Source organism: Anomaloglossus baeobatrachus, chromosome 3 (genome assembly GCF_048569485.1).
Source record: "Anomaloglossus baeobatrachus isolate aAnoBae1 chromosome 3, aAnoBae1.hap1, whole genome shotgun sequence".
Classification (NCBI taxonomy): domain Eukaryota; kingdom Metazoa; phylum Chordata; class Amphibia; order Anura; family Aromobatidae; genus Anomaloglossus; species Anomaloglossus baeobatrachus.
In genome coordinates, this window is record NC_134355.1 from 161,191,015 (window position 1) to 161,205,286 (window position 14,272).

Sequence of the window (14,272 nt, forward strand, 5' to 3'; positions counted from 1 at the left end):
ATAAAAATAAAAAAACAAACAAAAAAAGTGTGCTCCACTGTATTTTTACCGTCCAGCCGAGGCGGCCCGGTATTCTCAGGCTGGGGAGGGCGAGTGACAGGGTTAATGCCATCTCCCTCCCGCAGCCGAGAATATCAGCCCGCAGCTGCCCCGGGACTGTCGCATCCATTATGCGGCAGTCTCGGAGTGTTCTCATCTCTTCCAGATTGCCGTGATGCGGTGGCAATCAGGGTACTAACGAGTTAATGGCAGCACATCGCTGCCATTTAAGTCCAGGCTTAATCATGGCAGCGTCTATGAGACAGCTGACATGTTTAATCTGTAAGTAAAGTGAATAAACACACACACACCGAAAAATCCTTTATTTTAAATAAGACATAAAGGCCCCTCTTTCACCCCTTTATTAACCCCCCCAACACACAGCTCTGGCGTAATCCACGCAGGTCCCACGATGCTTGCATCCAGCCGCGACTGACACATATTCAATGCAGCCTCGTAACGAGACTGCAGAGGTAATTACAGGTCATTTCTCACGGTCAGTAATGTGAACACACTATCGCTCGTGAGAAATGCAGTGTGTGCTCACAGGGACTCTATTGATTGATCTGTCCTCTATCTATCCCTCTATCTATCTTTCTATCTATCTATTTATTTATCTATCTATCCATTATCTATCTATCTGTCTATCCTATATATCTATCCATTATCTATCTATTTCTCGATCTATATCAGAAGGAAATGGGAAATTACCTTTTTTTTTTTTTCTTTTTCAACATGCTTTATTTATAAAAAAAAACGCAGGGACCAACCTGTGGAAAAACCGCTGCAGAAACGCACCAAAAACGCGTTAAAACCGCATGCGTTTGTCCCGCGGCTTTGGTGTAGTTTTTACCGAAGATGCAGTAATAGTCAACTCTCAGAAGTTTCTCAAGAAATTTTCTTGAGAAAAATCATTTTTCTAGTGCACACATAGCCTAATAGCTCCTCTCTCTCTCTCTATCGATATATATCTCAAAAATTATCCCTAACATATTCATTATTGTCTGACACATTACCTCTTAGTAGCGCTGATCGAACTGGCAAAAAATGGGACCAGCAGATCACTGCTAAATTAAAAAAAAAAAAATCCCAAACCGCATCGGAATCCGGTCTCCATGTAAGTCAATGGGGACCAGAATCCGGAGATTAAAAGCGTTTCTAGAGGGGATAGGGGGTCGGAGTGCATCCGATGTACTCTCAGGCAGTGTCATGGCGGCAAACTCCTTCCGGGTCACGCTTTTCCCTTCCGGAGTCAACAATTCAATATTCACTACTTTGCCCGCCCACAGGCGCGTGTAATTGGTTGCAGTTTGAAGCGCCCCCACCCTGAGTGGCAAGCGTGTCAGCTAACTGCAACCAATCACAGGCGCCATGACGTCCGGTGGGCAGGGAAATCAGTATAAATGTCTTCGGGTCAGTATGGTGGTATAAAAAATAAATAAATAAAAAAATCTGTGCAGGGTCCCTGTATTCGGATAACAGCACAGATGCAGCCCCCAGCTGTCGGTCTGTATCTGTGCTGTGTATCCAGAGCTCAGAGTCAAATGTGCGAGGCTTTGCCGGGTGATGCGACGCTAGACTCACGCGAGTCCCTCGCAAGTGCTAAGAGAACCCACATGCACCTTTTTTTTTCATTATTATTGAAATAAATGATTAAAAAAAAAAAAATACGTGCAGTCCCCCCTAATTTTGATACCCAGCAAAGATAAAGCCGGCTGGGGGCTAGTATTCTCAGCCCACTGCCGCCCGGGATTGCTGCATCCATTAATGTGAGAATCCTGGAGCATTACCGGCTCTTCACGAATTGCCCTGGTGCGGTTGCAATCGGGGTAATGAGGGGTTAATAACAGCACACAGCTGCTACTAAACCCTAGATTAGTGATGGCACAGGCATCTGAGATACCTCTATCACTAACCTGTACATGAAAGTAAATAAACACAGACCGAGAAAAAATCCTTTATTTGAAATAAAATACAAAAACGCACCCTCCTTCACCACTTTATTAACTCACCAAACACCTCTCCAGGTCCAGCATAATCCACACGAGGTCCCACGCCACATCCAGCTCTGCTACATCTGAATATCACAGCGAGTGGCCATAGAGCACGACCATCGCTGTGAGCTCCAGAGAATAAATGAACTGCGCAATGAGCGGTGATGTCACTCAGGTTATTTATTGTCACAGCTGGAGGTTCCCATGGTCCTTCATCTGTGATCGCAGGTAACCTGACCTCAGGTGGAGGTCACGGAGTTCACAGACCTGCATCTCCTAGCAGAAAATCAGTTTTTGTTTTTTTTTTTGTCCAAGAGATGCAGATTTGGTGCTGAAATTTTTAAACCATATTCCTGCATCCAATCTACACCTCCTGGCAAAAAAAAAACCCCGCGTTTTTGTACGCAATTTTTTGCTGCGTTTTTTTTTGTTTTTGCTTTGCCACGGTTTTGTGCCAGGAGGTGCACATTTAGTGCTGAAATCGTGTGCAGCAGATTTCAGCACCAAATTTCCACCTCCTAGCAGAAAAAAAAAATCATTCTTGGGCCAAGGGATGCAAATTTAATGCTAAAATTTTTACACCATATTCCTGCATCCAATCTACACGTCCTGGCAAAAAATGGGGGGTTTTAACACATTTTTTCGCTTGTTTTTTTGCCAGGCGGTGCACATTTGGTGCGGAAATCGCCTGCACCAGATTTCAGCACCAAATTTGCATTTTTTTTGTTACTTAAAAAAAGAAAAACGTTCAGTCCCCCCTTTTTTTTCATCCCCAGCCATGATGAAGCCAGCTAGGGTCTGGTATTATAAGCCCACAGCCGCCCGGGATTGCCACATCCATTAGGTGTGACAATCCCAGAGCTTTAAACAGAAGAGTTGATCCAGCTGAATGCTAACGGTGATTTATTTGTGCATAATCAGACAGTGCACAGAAGACGTTACGCCAGGTGGCATCCACCATCCTGGCCATCCGGACTTCACCCTTTTGGGACGTGGTTCGGTCAGCCCACCTCTCACCAGGGCCTCACGTGTCCGGTGCCGGGATATGACCCAGTGGGTCAGAATCCCTTCTCCTGGGGGCTTCTCCTCACACCTCCCACAGGTGTGGGTCTCTCTACACTGCTCTCTGGGACTTTCCTGTCTTCCTAAGCTTTTTATTAACTAAGCTCTTCCCTGCCATTAGTCTCCCTAGCCTGAGAGCACCAAGGGAAGTAGCATACACCATGTGGCCATTTAGTGACCGCACACAGAATATATCATAAACCATATCTACAGTACACACACTAATACCCAATACAAAGAGTAGAACTACAGATCACAGCCAGTCTGCAGGTCTTGGGTGGGCTGAGCCCTGCAAACCCCCCCCCCCCCCCAAGCTGTCAGGTTCCCTTTTAAAACAGATCAGCCATACTGGAAATTGCATTCTGTGAGGTTTAACCCTTCCAGTCAGTAACCTCATTGGATACAACTTTCTTAGCTGTTTAATATCTGATAGAAGTGATGGGAGCTCCAGCCATTATTTCTGCAGCTGTCCTTTCACAGATCCTAAAACTTTAACTAGTCCTCATTATTTGAAAATAAAAAGTCATTCTTTGGCTATGAGACTTCAAGTTCCAAACTACCTGCTTCTAACAAACAAGTGGGGAAAGAAGTTTTTCATCCAATTTCAAGGTAGAAAGAATATCACCAAAAATGCAATAACAAGATTAACTAGAACCAAAGTTTTGTAATGTTGCAGATTACATGACATGGAGGTGACTGGCCGTAGGAAACTCGTGGGCTGAGATGTAGAGCCGCTACATGCTTCAGCCTCTCTACCTTTTGTAAGGTGCCTTTGTATGACTTGCTATTAGTGATAAGCGAGCATTACCATGCTCGTTACTCGAAATAAGTAGATCAGACACTCAGACAGGCTTGACTTGAGTACCGAGCATATTGGAAGTCAATGGGAAACTCAAGCATTTTCCCTGAAGATCTTCCAGAAAAATGCTTCACATTCCTATTCACTTTCATTATACTCATTACTCATATACTCATCAAGTTGCGCCCATCCAAGTGCCAGACCTGCTTTTTTGGAGTACCCAGCATGGTAGTGTTTGCTCATCATTACTTGCCATACATAATGGCTTTAATTATGGAAGGAAACTTTTGTTGGCTAATGCTATTGTTCCTTCCAAGTTCTTCTCATTTTGTATCTCCCCGGTGGTACCATCATGGGGGACGGTATGGAAAAAGGGAATTAGTCCTACAGGGAATTCTGATTCCATGAGTCCACCATGACGGCATCCCTCTGTCCATCTAAACTTTCTCTTGCGTGTGTGTGTGTGTGATTTGTTGGTTAAATATTACCAAGTGAAGGAGTCTGCCTATTACTCTGGTAAAGACTCCTAGATATGGGGCCTTTTAACCGCTCTCCGATTCCTGTCCCTCCAGAGGTCAACGATCAATGTGCAGTCATGCCATCACAGTGGACAGGAAACCAACTTACTGGTAAAGTTTTTTGGGGTTTTTTTTCTCTTCCCTCTCCCTGGACTTTGGTGTAAACTAAGAATGTCTTCTGATCAATTTTAGTAATATCTATGCATATGAGTAAAACAGATGTGTGCTTTTGAAAATTCTAATGTAAGATTATTTACAGTCATGGACGAAAGTGTTGCCACCCTTAAAATTGTTCCAGAAAGTGAGGTATTTCTCCCAGGAAATTATTGCAATTACACGTTTTGTCATACATGTATTTATTTTCTTTTGTGTGTATTGGAACTACACAAAAAAACTTTAAGCAATAAAGGCATCTTGAACCCTATTTCACACAAAAACCCCAAAGTGGCCAGGACAAAATTGTTGGCACCTTTACAACATTGTGGGTAAATAACTTTGTTTCAAGCATGTGATGCTCCTTCAAACTCATCTGTGGCAAGTAACAGCTGTTGGCAATATGTAAAACCAACAAAAAGGGGAGAAGTTGACTCAATCTTTGCATTGTGTATCTGTGTGCGCCATACAATGCTGGGGAAAAAAAAGAGAAGAGAACTGTCTGAGGACTTGAGAACCAAAATTGATGAAAAATATCAACAATCTCAAGGTTACAAGTCTATCTCCTGAGATCTTGATGTTCCTTTGCCCACAATGCACAACATAATCAAGAAGTTACCAATGGCACTGAAGCTAATCTCCCTGGATGTAGATGGCAAAGAAAAATTGATTAAAGATTGCAATGTAGAATAGTCTGGATGGCGGATAAGCAGCCCCAATCAAGTTTCAAAGAAATTCAAGCTGTCCTGCATGCTCTGGGTTCATCAGTATCAGGACAAACTATCTATTGTCATTTGAATTAAATGAAACGCTATGGCAGGAGACCCAAGAGGACCCCACTGCTGACACTGACATAAAAACTTAGATTGCAGTTTGCCAAAATGTACGTGAGTAAGCCAAACTCCTTCTGGGAAAGCATTTTGTGAGACTAAGAAAGCGCTTTATGATGAAACACATCATTCTACTAAAAATGAAATTCGGCCTACAAAGAAAAAAACAGTGAAATATGATGGAGGTTCAATGATGTTTTGAAGTTGTTTTGCTGCCTCTGGCACTGGGTGCCTTGACTGTGTGCAAAGCATAATTGAAGATTACCAAAACATTTTGGATCGCAATCTTGTGCCCAGTTTTAGAAAGCTGGGTTTGTGTCCTAGTTCATGGGTCTTCCAGCAGGATAATGACCCCAAATGTACTTACAGAAGCACCCACAAATTGATAGAAACAAAGCGCTGGAAAGTTCTGAAGTGGCGTTTTGTTTGAATTTTTTTTTTCAGTCTCTTTTGTGTGTGTGTGTGTGTGTGTGTTATTCCAATATACAAAGGAAATAAACATGCATATAACAAAGCATGCTATAGCAGCAACAGGCCAACCAGCGCCTGTTTCAGCTGGATGTGCATCCGGGTGCACGCATACAGCTAAAATGCATTGCAGCACAGAGACTTGATGGGCCCCAGCACTGCTGCGATATGCCGGCTGGCGATTAAGGCTATGAATATTCACTCACCATGCCCATAATTCAGGGTGTGGGGAGCAGAGAATATGCCGGCACCATGCTGTAAGTGGGCGCATAGTGGCTTCATGCAGTGTGCCCCTTACACGCTGGTCAGTTGTGGTATGCCATCATTGGAGGAGGACATTGTGGGAGTGGGGGGTAAATGAGTACAATGTTTTTTGTTTGTTTTTTTTTTACTGTGTGCAGCACCTGGGGGCATCATATGTACCAGGATGCAGCCAGGATGGGCACATAAAGCAGGCTGGGGCAATTGTGGGGACAAGTATACCAGGATGAGGCCATTATGTGGACATGTATACCAGAGTGAGGCCATTATAGGGACATGTATACCAGGATGGGGACATATATAGCAGGATAAGGCCATTATGTGGACATGTATACCAGAATGAGGCCATTTTGGAGACATGTATACCAGGATGGGGCCATTATGGGGGCATGTATACCACAATGGGGCCATAATGGGGACATCTATACCAGGATGGAGACATATACTGTATATACCAGGATGGGGAAATTATGGAGACATGTATACCCGGATGGGAACATATACTAGGATGGGGATACATACTAGGATGGGCCATGATAGGGACTTATACACCAGGATATAGCCATGATGGGGTCATACACCATTGTGGCCATGACTGGGACATATACCAGGATGGGGCCATGATGGAGACATACATATCTGTATGAGGCCATATATACCATGATGGGGACTAATACACCAAGATGGGGCCATATATACCAGGATATAACCATGATGAGGTCATACACCAGGATGGGGGACATACTTACCAGGAAGTGGCCCAGGATGGGGGACATTAGTACAGAATGGAGGTCAGTACTACACAAGTGTGAGGGGGCAACTCGTATGACTTTATAGGATTTAGAACGCTACAACGTCCCATACATCTGACCAACATGTGAAGGGGGGCGGCCCATGCTCAGACTTTGCATTGGGGCCCATCGGACTCTAGTTACACCACTGATAATAGCAATGATTTTCTGGGAGAAATACTTAATTTGTTGGGGTAATTTCAAGGGTGCCAACAATTTGGCCATTACTGTATTGGCATATTGGTGTCACTTATTTTACAAAGTTGCTGTTTTTTATTTTGTGACTAAACATTCTTATTGATTAAATTATTAAACTAAGGCTTTTTGCCACATTACGTTACCCTTTAAAAAATGTCTGCAATATTTTACAGGGCAGAGTGGGTTTTAAGAAAATAAATGTAATTTCAGAAAGCATTGCACTTTACCAGATTACGGCAACAATTTGTAAATTTATACTATTCAAATGGTTCTAATATTTTTTTGTTGTTTTTTTTCCTAGTAACGTTGCAAATGTTATATAAACTCAAGACAGCAAAAGTATTTGAGAAATCTCGGAATAAAGAAGATAAACCTAGCACGGACATTGTAGACGAAGATCCTTTTGCCATCCAGATGATCTCCTGGTGCCCAGAGAGCAGGATACTATGTGTGGCAGGTGTCTCAGCCCATGTCATCATCTATAGATTCAGCAAACAGGAAGTGAACACAGATGTCATCCCGGTAAAGACCATGCTTTGCTTTGCATACATTGTTAAATCGGAAGCTTAAAGATTTGTATTTTCTGGTCATTGATGATGACAGTTTAACATCCATTATGAGTAATATTTAACTACAATAAGATGCAATCCCTTGAATGTGCATACATATTTTGGAGCATTCATTTGCCATAAATCAAGGATTACACACAGTTATTTAAAGCAGAACTAGACAAATTGCCAGTGTTTTGTTAAGCAGAAAATGTTATAAATTCCATAATATCATGTTTTAAAATTTCTGCTTCCGCAAAAACATGGATTCCAATTTTAAAAAGTCCCTTCAAAGGAAATCGGTAGAAAAAAATCCCCAAAACAGCTGTTGATAAACATTACATGTATTGTCTAATGCAACCAACAATCTTGTGTCTAGCCTCCATATTGTGGGTCTTTCCACTCCTGTGTTTCTTTATGGGGTTGTCCAGGATTAGAAGAAAACGCGTTGTTTAAAAAAATTTTAAAAAAATCTAATTTTTCCTGTAATATTATTGCTTTAGCCATACATTTTTCATTTTAACAAGGATAACAGGAGAAATAACCATATAATTTGTTGTGCAAATTCATATACAGCAATATCACATATGTGGTGGATTACTACAGTTAGAGCAAATGGCAGGACTCGGGAGGAAAAGATCACCATTTGACTTTTGGAGCGAAAAAAATTGTCTGGAATAGATTGCAGATGCTGTTTTGCTATTGCAGAGCCCCTGATGTGCCTAAACAGAGTAAACACCCCCCCCCCACAAGTGACCTCCTTTTGGAACCTACATCCCTCAAGAAATTTACCTGGGTGTGGTGTGCACATTTGCACCTCCAGATGTTTCACAGAATTTTAGAACGTTGAGCATTGAAAATGAAAAAATTCATTTTTTTTTTCCAATAATGTTGCTTAAACCCCATTTTTTTAATTTTCACGAGGTTAACAGGAGAAAATGAATCTGTAATTTGTTGTGCAATGTTTCCGGAGTACACCGATACTACGTGTGGTGCAAAACTACATTTTTGCACACTGTAGGGTTCGGAAGGAAAAAAACACTTTAAATTTTGGAGCACCATTTTGTTTGTAATAGATTGCAGTCGTCATGTCCCATTTTAAGAGGCCGCACAGAAGCCTCCCACAAGTGAACCCATTATGGAAACTATGCCTTTTGAGGAATTCATCTGGATGTTTAATGAGCAAATTTACCCTTCATGTGATTCACGGAATTGTATAACATTGGGTTGTGAAAATGACAAATTTCCATTTTTTCTACTAAAATATTGCTTAGTCCCCAAATTTGTACTTTTCGAAAGGATATGAGAAAAGGGACTGTATAATTTGTTACACAATTTTGTCCTGAGTTTTTCATTAACCCATATGTGGCTGAAAACTACTTTTGAGGCACAGTGCAAAGCCCAGAAGGGAAGAGGTGCCATAATGGCTTCAAGATTTCAGCTGGAATGGCTTGAGGGTGCCATGTCACATTGGCAGAGCCCCTTGAGATACCAAGAAAGCGGACCCCCCCCCCCATTTTACAAACTACACCAATGAATTCATCCAGTGGTGCAGTGGGCATACTGACACAACATGTGTGTCAAAGAATTAATTATATACCAAGAAAGAATTCATTTTTATTTCACTAAAATGTTTTACCCCCAAGTTTTTTTTTCATATAAGGGCAAATAAGAAAAAATGGACCTCATAGTTTGAGTAATTTCTCCTGAGTGCTACATTATCCTACAAGTAATCAGGAATTACTTTCAAAGTCCAATGCAAAGTTCCAAAGGGAAGGAGCGCCATATTGGACTTATAAAGAGGACCAACCACCAGGATTTTCATATAAAAACGTAAGCTAGTGCTATACTGGCACTATCCTGCTGATACTAAACATACATTTAGTTGTGAGATGGGATGTATGCTTTCTAAAATATAGAGTATTTATAATCAGTGTTTCCAAAATACATATTATTACACCAAGATAATGTGTATTATATCTAAGTATTGTCAGGGACTATATAAGGGCAAAAATCGCATAAACTAAGCAACAAAGAAAAAGGAAAAGCGATCAAAGAGCCCAATCATGCAAAGATAATGGTTATATCAAAAATTGATTTTATCACATATATTTATTACAATGAATACAAGTATTTATTAGGACAACTAATATGCATATTAATTATATCCATAAAACGGGAACTGTAAATATTACTCACAATTGTATATACCTTGATTTTTTTATATAAATATATCTCAATTACTGTTCCAATTAATACTGTATCTATAAAGTTGTTGAGACCCGTGTGACAGACATGATTAGCAAAGCACACTATTTACAATGTCAATCATGCACTAGATGGCAAAAAAGTCATAATTTCCATGCTCCACCATTGCATGACCGACACAGAGCAATTACTTATACCCGGGACCACTAGGGGTCACTGTTGCACTTTTAGACAGATAAGCCGTCCTGCCCGTCACATGGATCTGAACCACACTATCCATATTAAAAAAGGGAATCAATCCACACAAGTACACAATTGGATACCCGGTGCTACAACTTTCCCACATATATCAGCACAATTTAACAGGTATGCAGTAAACAACATTCCCATATATAGCAGCACAATTTAACCAGTTACCGTTTAGAAAGGATCGCACCCGACACGTGTTTCGATCTTCTTCCTCAAGGGGTGTGTCACATTGACCGGAGAGGAGGTATAAATACCCCCCCCTCCAATCACCACATAACACCAATAATGACGCATATGCTGTCATGGTGATCCGCCGGCGTGAGGCTGGCCACCGCATCACGGAATTTATATAAATTTGTCTAAATATGGATACTATCGTTTCCCTCTTTTCTTATATTTGATATATGCTCATAAAATTTCCGCACACCTGAATGCATGGCTGCCATGTGTGCCGACGCTTGTCCGGGTCACTGTATCTCTCCGGCCCCCCTGTCTTGGGCCACGTGGTGCCCTGAGTCAGGTGATTCGTGACGCGGTGGCTGGCCTCGCGTCGGCGGATCACCATGACAGCATATGCGTCATTATTGGTGTTACGCGGTGATTAAAGGGGGGTTTTTAAACCTCCTCTCTGGTCAATGTGACACACCCCTTGAGGAAGAAGATCGAAACACGTGTCTGGTGCGATCCTTTCTACACGGTAACTGGTTAAATTGTGCTGCTATATATGGGAATGTTGTTTACTGCACACCTGTTAATTTGTGCTGATATACAGTCATGGACAAAAGTTTTGAGAATGACACCAAAATTATATTTTCACATGATCTGTTGCCCTCTGGTTTTTAATTGTGTTTGTCTGATGTTTACATCACATACAGAAATATAATTGCAATCATATTATGAGTACCAAAAGGTTATATTGACAGTTAGAATGAGTTAATGCAGCAAGTCAATATTTGCAGTGTTGACCCTTCTTCTTCAGGACCTCTGCATATCTCCCTGGCATGCTCTCAATCAACTTCTGGACCAAATCCTGACTGATAGCTGTCCATTCTTGCATAAGCAATGCTTGCATTTTGCCAGAATTTGTTGGTTTTTGTTTGTCCACCCGTCTCTTGATGATTGCCCACAAGTTCTCAATGGGATTAAGACCTGGGGAGTTTCCAGGCCATGGACCCAAAATCTCTGTTTTGTTCCATGAGCCATTTAGTGATCACCTTTGCTTTATGGCAAGGTGCCCCATCATGCTGGAAAAGGCATTTTTGGGCGCCAAACTGCTCTTGGACAGTTGGGAGAAGTTGCTCTTTGAGGACATTCTGGTACCATTCTTTATTCATGGCTGTGTTTTTAGGCAAGACTGTGAGTGAGCCGATTCCCTTGGCTGAGAAGCAACCCCACACATGAATCGTTTCAGGATGCTTAACAGTTGGCATGAGACAAGACTGGTGGTAGCGCTCACCTCTTCTTCTCCTAATAAGCTGTTTTCCAGATGTCCCAAACAATCGAAAAGGGGATTCATCTGAGAAAATGACTTTACCCCAGTCCTCAGCAGTCCACTCCCTGTACCTTTTGCAGAATATCAGTCGGTCCCTGATGTTTTTTCTGGAGAGAAGTACCTTCTTTGCTGCCCTCCTTGAAACCAGGCCTTGCTCAAGCAGTCTCCGCCTCACAGTGCGTGCAGAAGCACTCACACCAGCCTGCTGCAATTGCTGAGCTAGCTCGGCACTGCTGGTAGTCCGATCCCGCAGCTGAAACAGTTTTAAGATATGGTCCTGGCGTTTGCTGGTCCTTCTTAACCGCCCTGGAGTCTTTTTGGTAACAATGGAAGCTCTCTCCTTGAAGTTCTTGATTATGTGATAGATTGTTCTGAGGTGCAATCTTTGTAGCTGCGATACTCTTCCCTGTTAGGCCATTTTTGTGCAGAGCAATGATGGATGCACGTGTTTCTTTAGAGATAACCATGGTTAACTAAAGAGAAACAATGATACCAAGCACCAGCCTCCTTTTAAAGTGTCCAGTGGTGTCATTCTTGATCATGACTGACCGCCAGCCCTGTCCTCATCAACACCCACACCTGTGTTAATGGAACAATCACTAAAACAATGTTAGCTGCTCCTTTTAAGGCAGGAATGCAATGATGTTGAAATGTGCTTTGGGGGTTAAAGTTCATTTTCTTAGCCAATATTGACTTTGCAAGTAATTGCTGTTAAGCTGATCACTCTTTATGACATTCTGGAGTATATGCAAATTACCATTAGAAAAACTTAAGCAGTAGACTTTGTAAAAATTAATACTTGTAGCATTCTCAAAACTTTTGGCCATGACTGTGGGAAAGTTGTAGCATCGGGTATCCAATTGTGTACTTGTGTGGATTGATTCCCTTTCTAATATGGATAGTGCGGTTTAGATCCATGTGACGGGCAGGATGGCTTATCTGTCTAAAAGTGGAACCGTGACCCCTAGTGGTCCCGGGTATAAGTAATTGCTCTGTGTCGGTCATGCAATGGTGGAGCATGGAAATTATGACTTTTTTATTATCTAGTGCATGATTGACATTGGAAATAGTGTGCTTTGCTAATCCTGTCTGTCACGCGGGTCTCAGCAACTTGATAGATACAGTATTAATTCGCACAGTAATTGAGATATATTTATATAAAAAAAATCAAGGTATATACAATTGTGAGTAATATCTACAGTTCCGTTTTTTATGGATGCATATTAGTTGTCCTAATAAATACTTGTATTCATTGTAATAAATATATGTGATAAAATCAATTTTTGATATAACCATTATCTTTGCTTGATTGGGCTCTTTGATCGCTTTTCCTTTTTCTTTGTTTCTAAAATATAGGCAAGTAAAGTTTGTGAAATGCACTGTTATGTGATGAGTGCAACGGGATGTCTAATAGGTAGGTCGGGTTTTGCTAGTTTTTCCCGCCCCTGTCTGCCTGCCTATCCTTCCTCCCCCTGTCTGTTATTAAAGGGGGGAGGAAGAACAGGCAGGCAAACCGGGCAGGAATAACTAGCAAAACCCAACCCACCTATTAGATATTCCGTTGCACTTATCATCAAATAAGTGTATTTCACAAACTTTACTTGCTTGTATTTCAGAAACTATACATCTGATCTCACAACTAAAGGTATGTTTAGAATCAGCACAATAGCACCAGTATAGCACTGGCTTTAGTTTCTATATGAAAATCCTGGTGGTTGGTTTTCTTTAAGTATTTGCTGGAATGGTTTACAGGTGCTACAGTATGTCACATTGGCAAAGCCGCTAAGGTGCAAGAACAGCAGAAATCCCCCCACAAGTGACTCAATTTTACAAACTGCAACAAATTCATCTAAGTGTTCTGAGCGTATTGACACCACAGGTGTGTCATAAAAATGTGATATTATTGGGCGATGAAAAAAAAAATTATCACATTTTTCCCCACTAAAATGTTGTACTAGCTGCAGATTTCCAATTTTCAAAAGGGGAAATAAAAAAAAAAGACACCATGATGTGTTACACAGCGACTCCTGAACGTGGCAATATTCCACATGACTGTATAATACTGTTTGGCTACTTTTCAGGGCTTGGGAGGGAAGAAGTGATATTTGGCTTTTGAAGCACAGATTTTCTTAGAACAGTTTGTGTACTCCAGTTGTAGAGCCCATAAGTGCCAGAACAGCAGAAACCCCCTCAAGTAACCCCCATTTTGCTAATTGTAGCTTTTTAATTTTGTTTATCATCGCTAACTGAAGGCTTGTTTTTTGAGGGACAAGACGTTTTCAGGAATAACATAGTTATTTACATGCCACTATTTCATCGCTTTTAATTCCACTTTTTTGTCGTCTGTATGATGAAGAGACATAGTTTTTGCTACGTTTATTTTTTCTACACTGTTCTCTGTAAGGGTTAGTGTGAGAGTTTTATACATCTGATCTTTACGGTAATACCAAAAGTCTCCTAATGTGACCCCCACATTAACCAGCCTACAGCAAAGGGCCTGGCTGGAGCCTGCAAACAAATGGCCAAATGAGCAATGAAAACAATGTATAAAGTACTTAAAGTATTGGTCAATATTTTGACAAAATTACGCAAGCTCGCAACCCAAGCCAAAGGTTCTCATTGTCTTCCGAGTCCCTACACTAAAATCAAAACATCTTAGGCT

At 41.4% G+C, this 14,272-nt stretch overlaps 1 protein-coding gene across 3 annotated transcripts in view; it reads left to right on the forward strand.

The window, feature by feature from the left end:
* STXBP5 (syntaxin binding protein 5) overlaps positions 1–14,272 on the forward strand; it is a 611,224-nt gene that overhangs the window by 476,528 nt on the left and 120,424 nt on the right. For all 3 annotated transcript variants that reach the window (XM_075339550.1, XM_075339551.1, XM_075339552.1), the window contains exon 15: positions 7,415–7,635. In XM_075339550.1, coding sequence (XP_075195665.1) covers positions 7,415–7,635 — 221 coding nt within the window. The remainder of the gene's footprint in view (positions 1–7,414; positions 7,636–14,272) is intronic.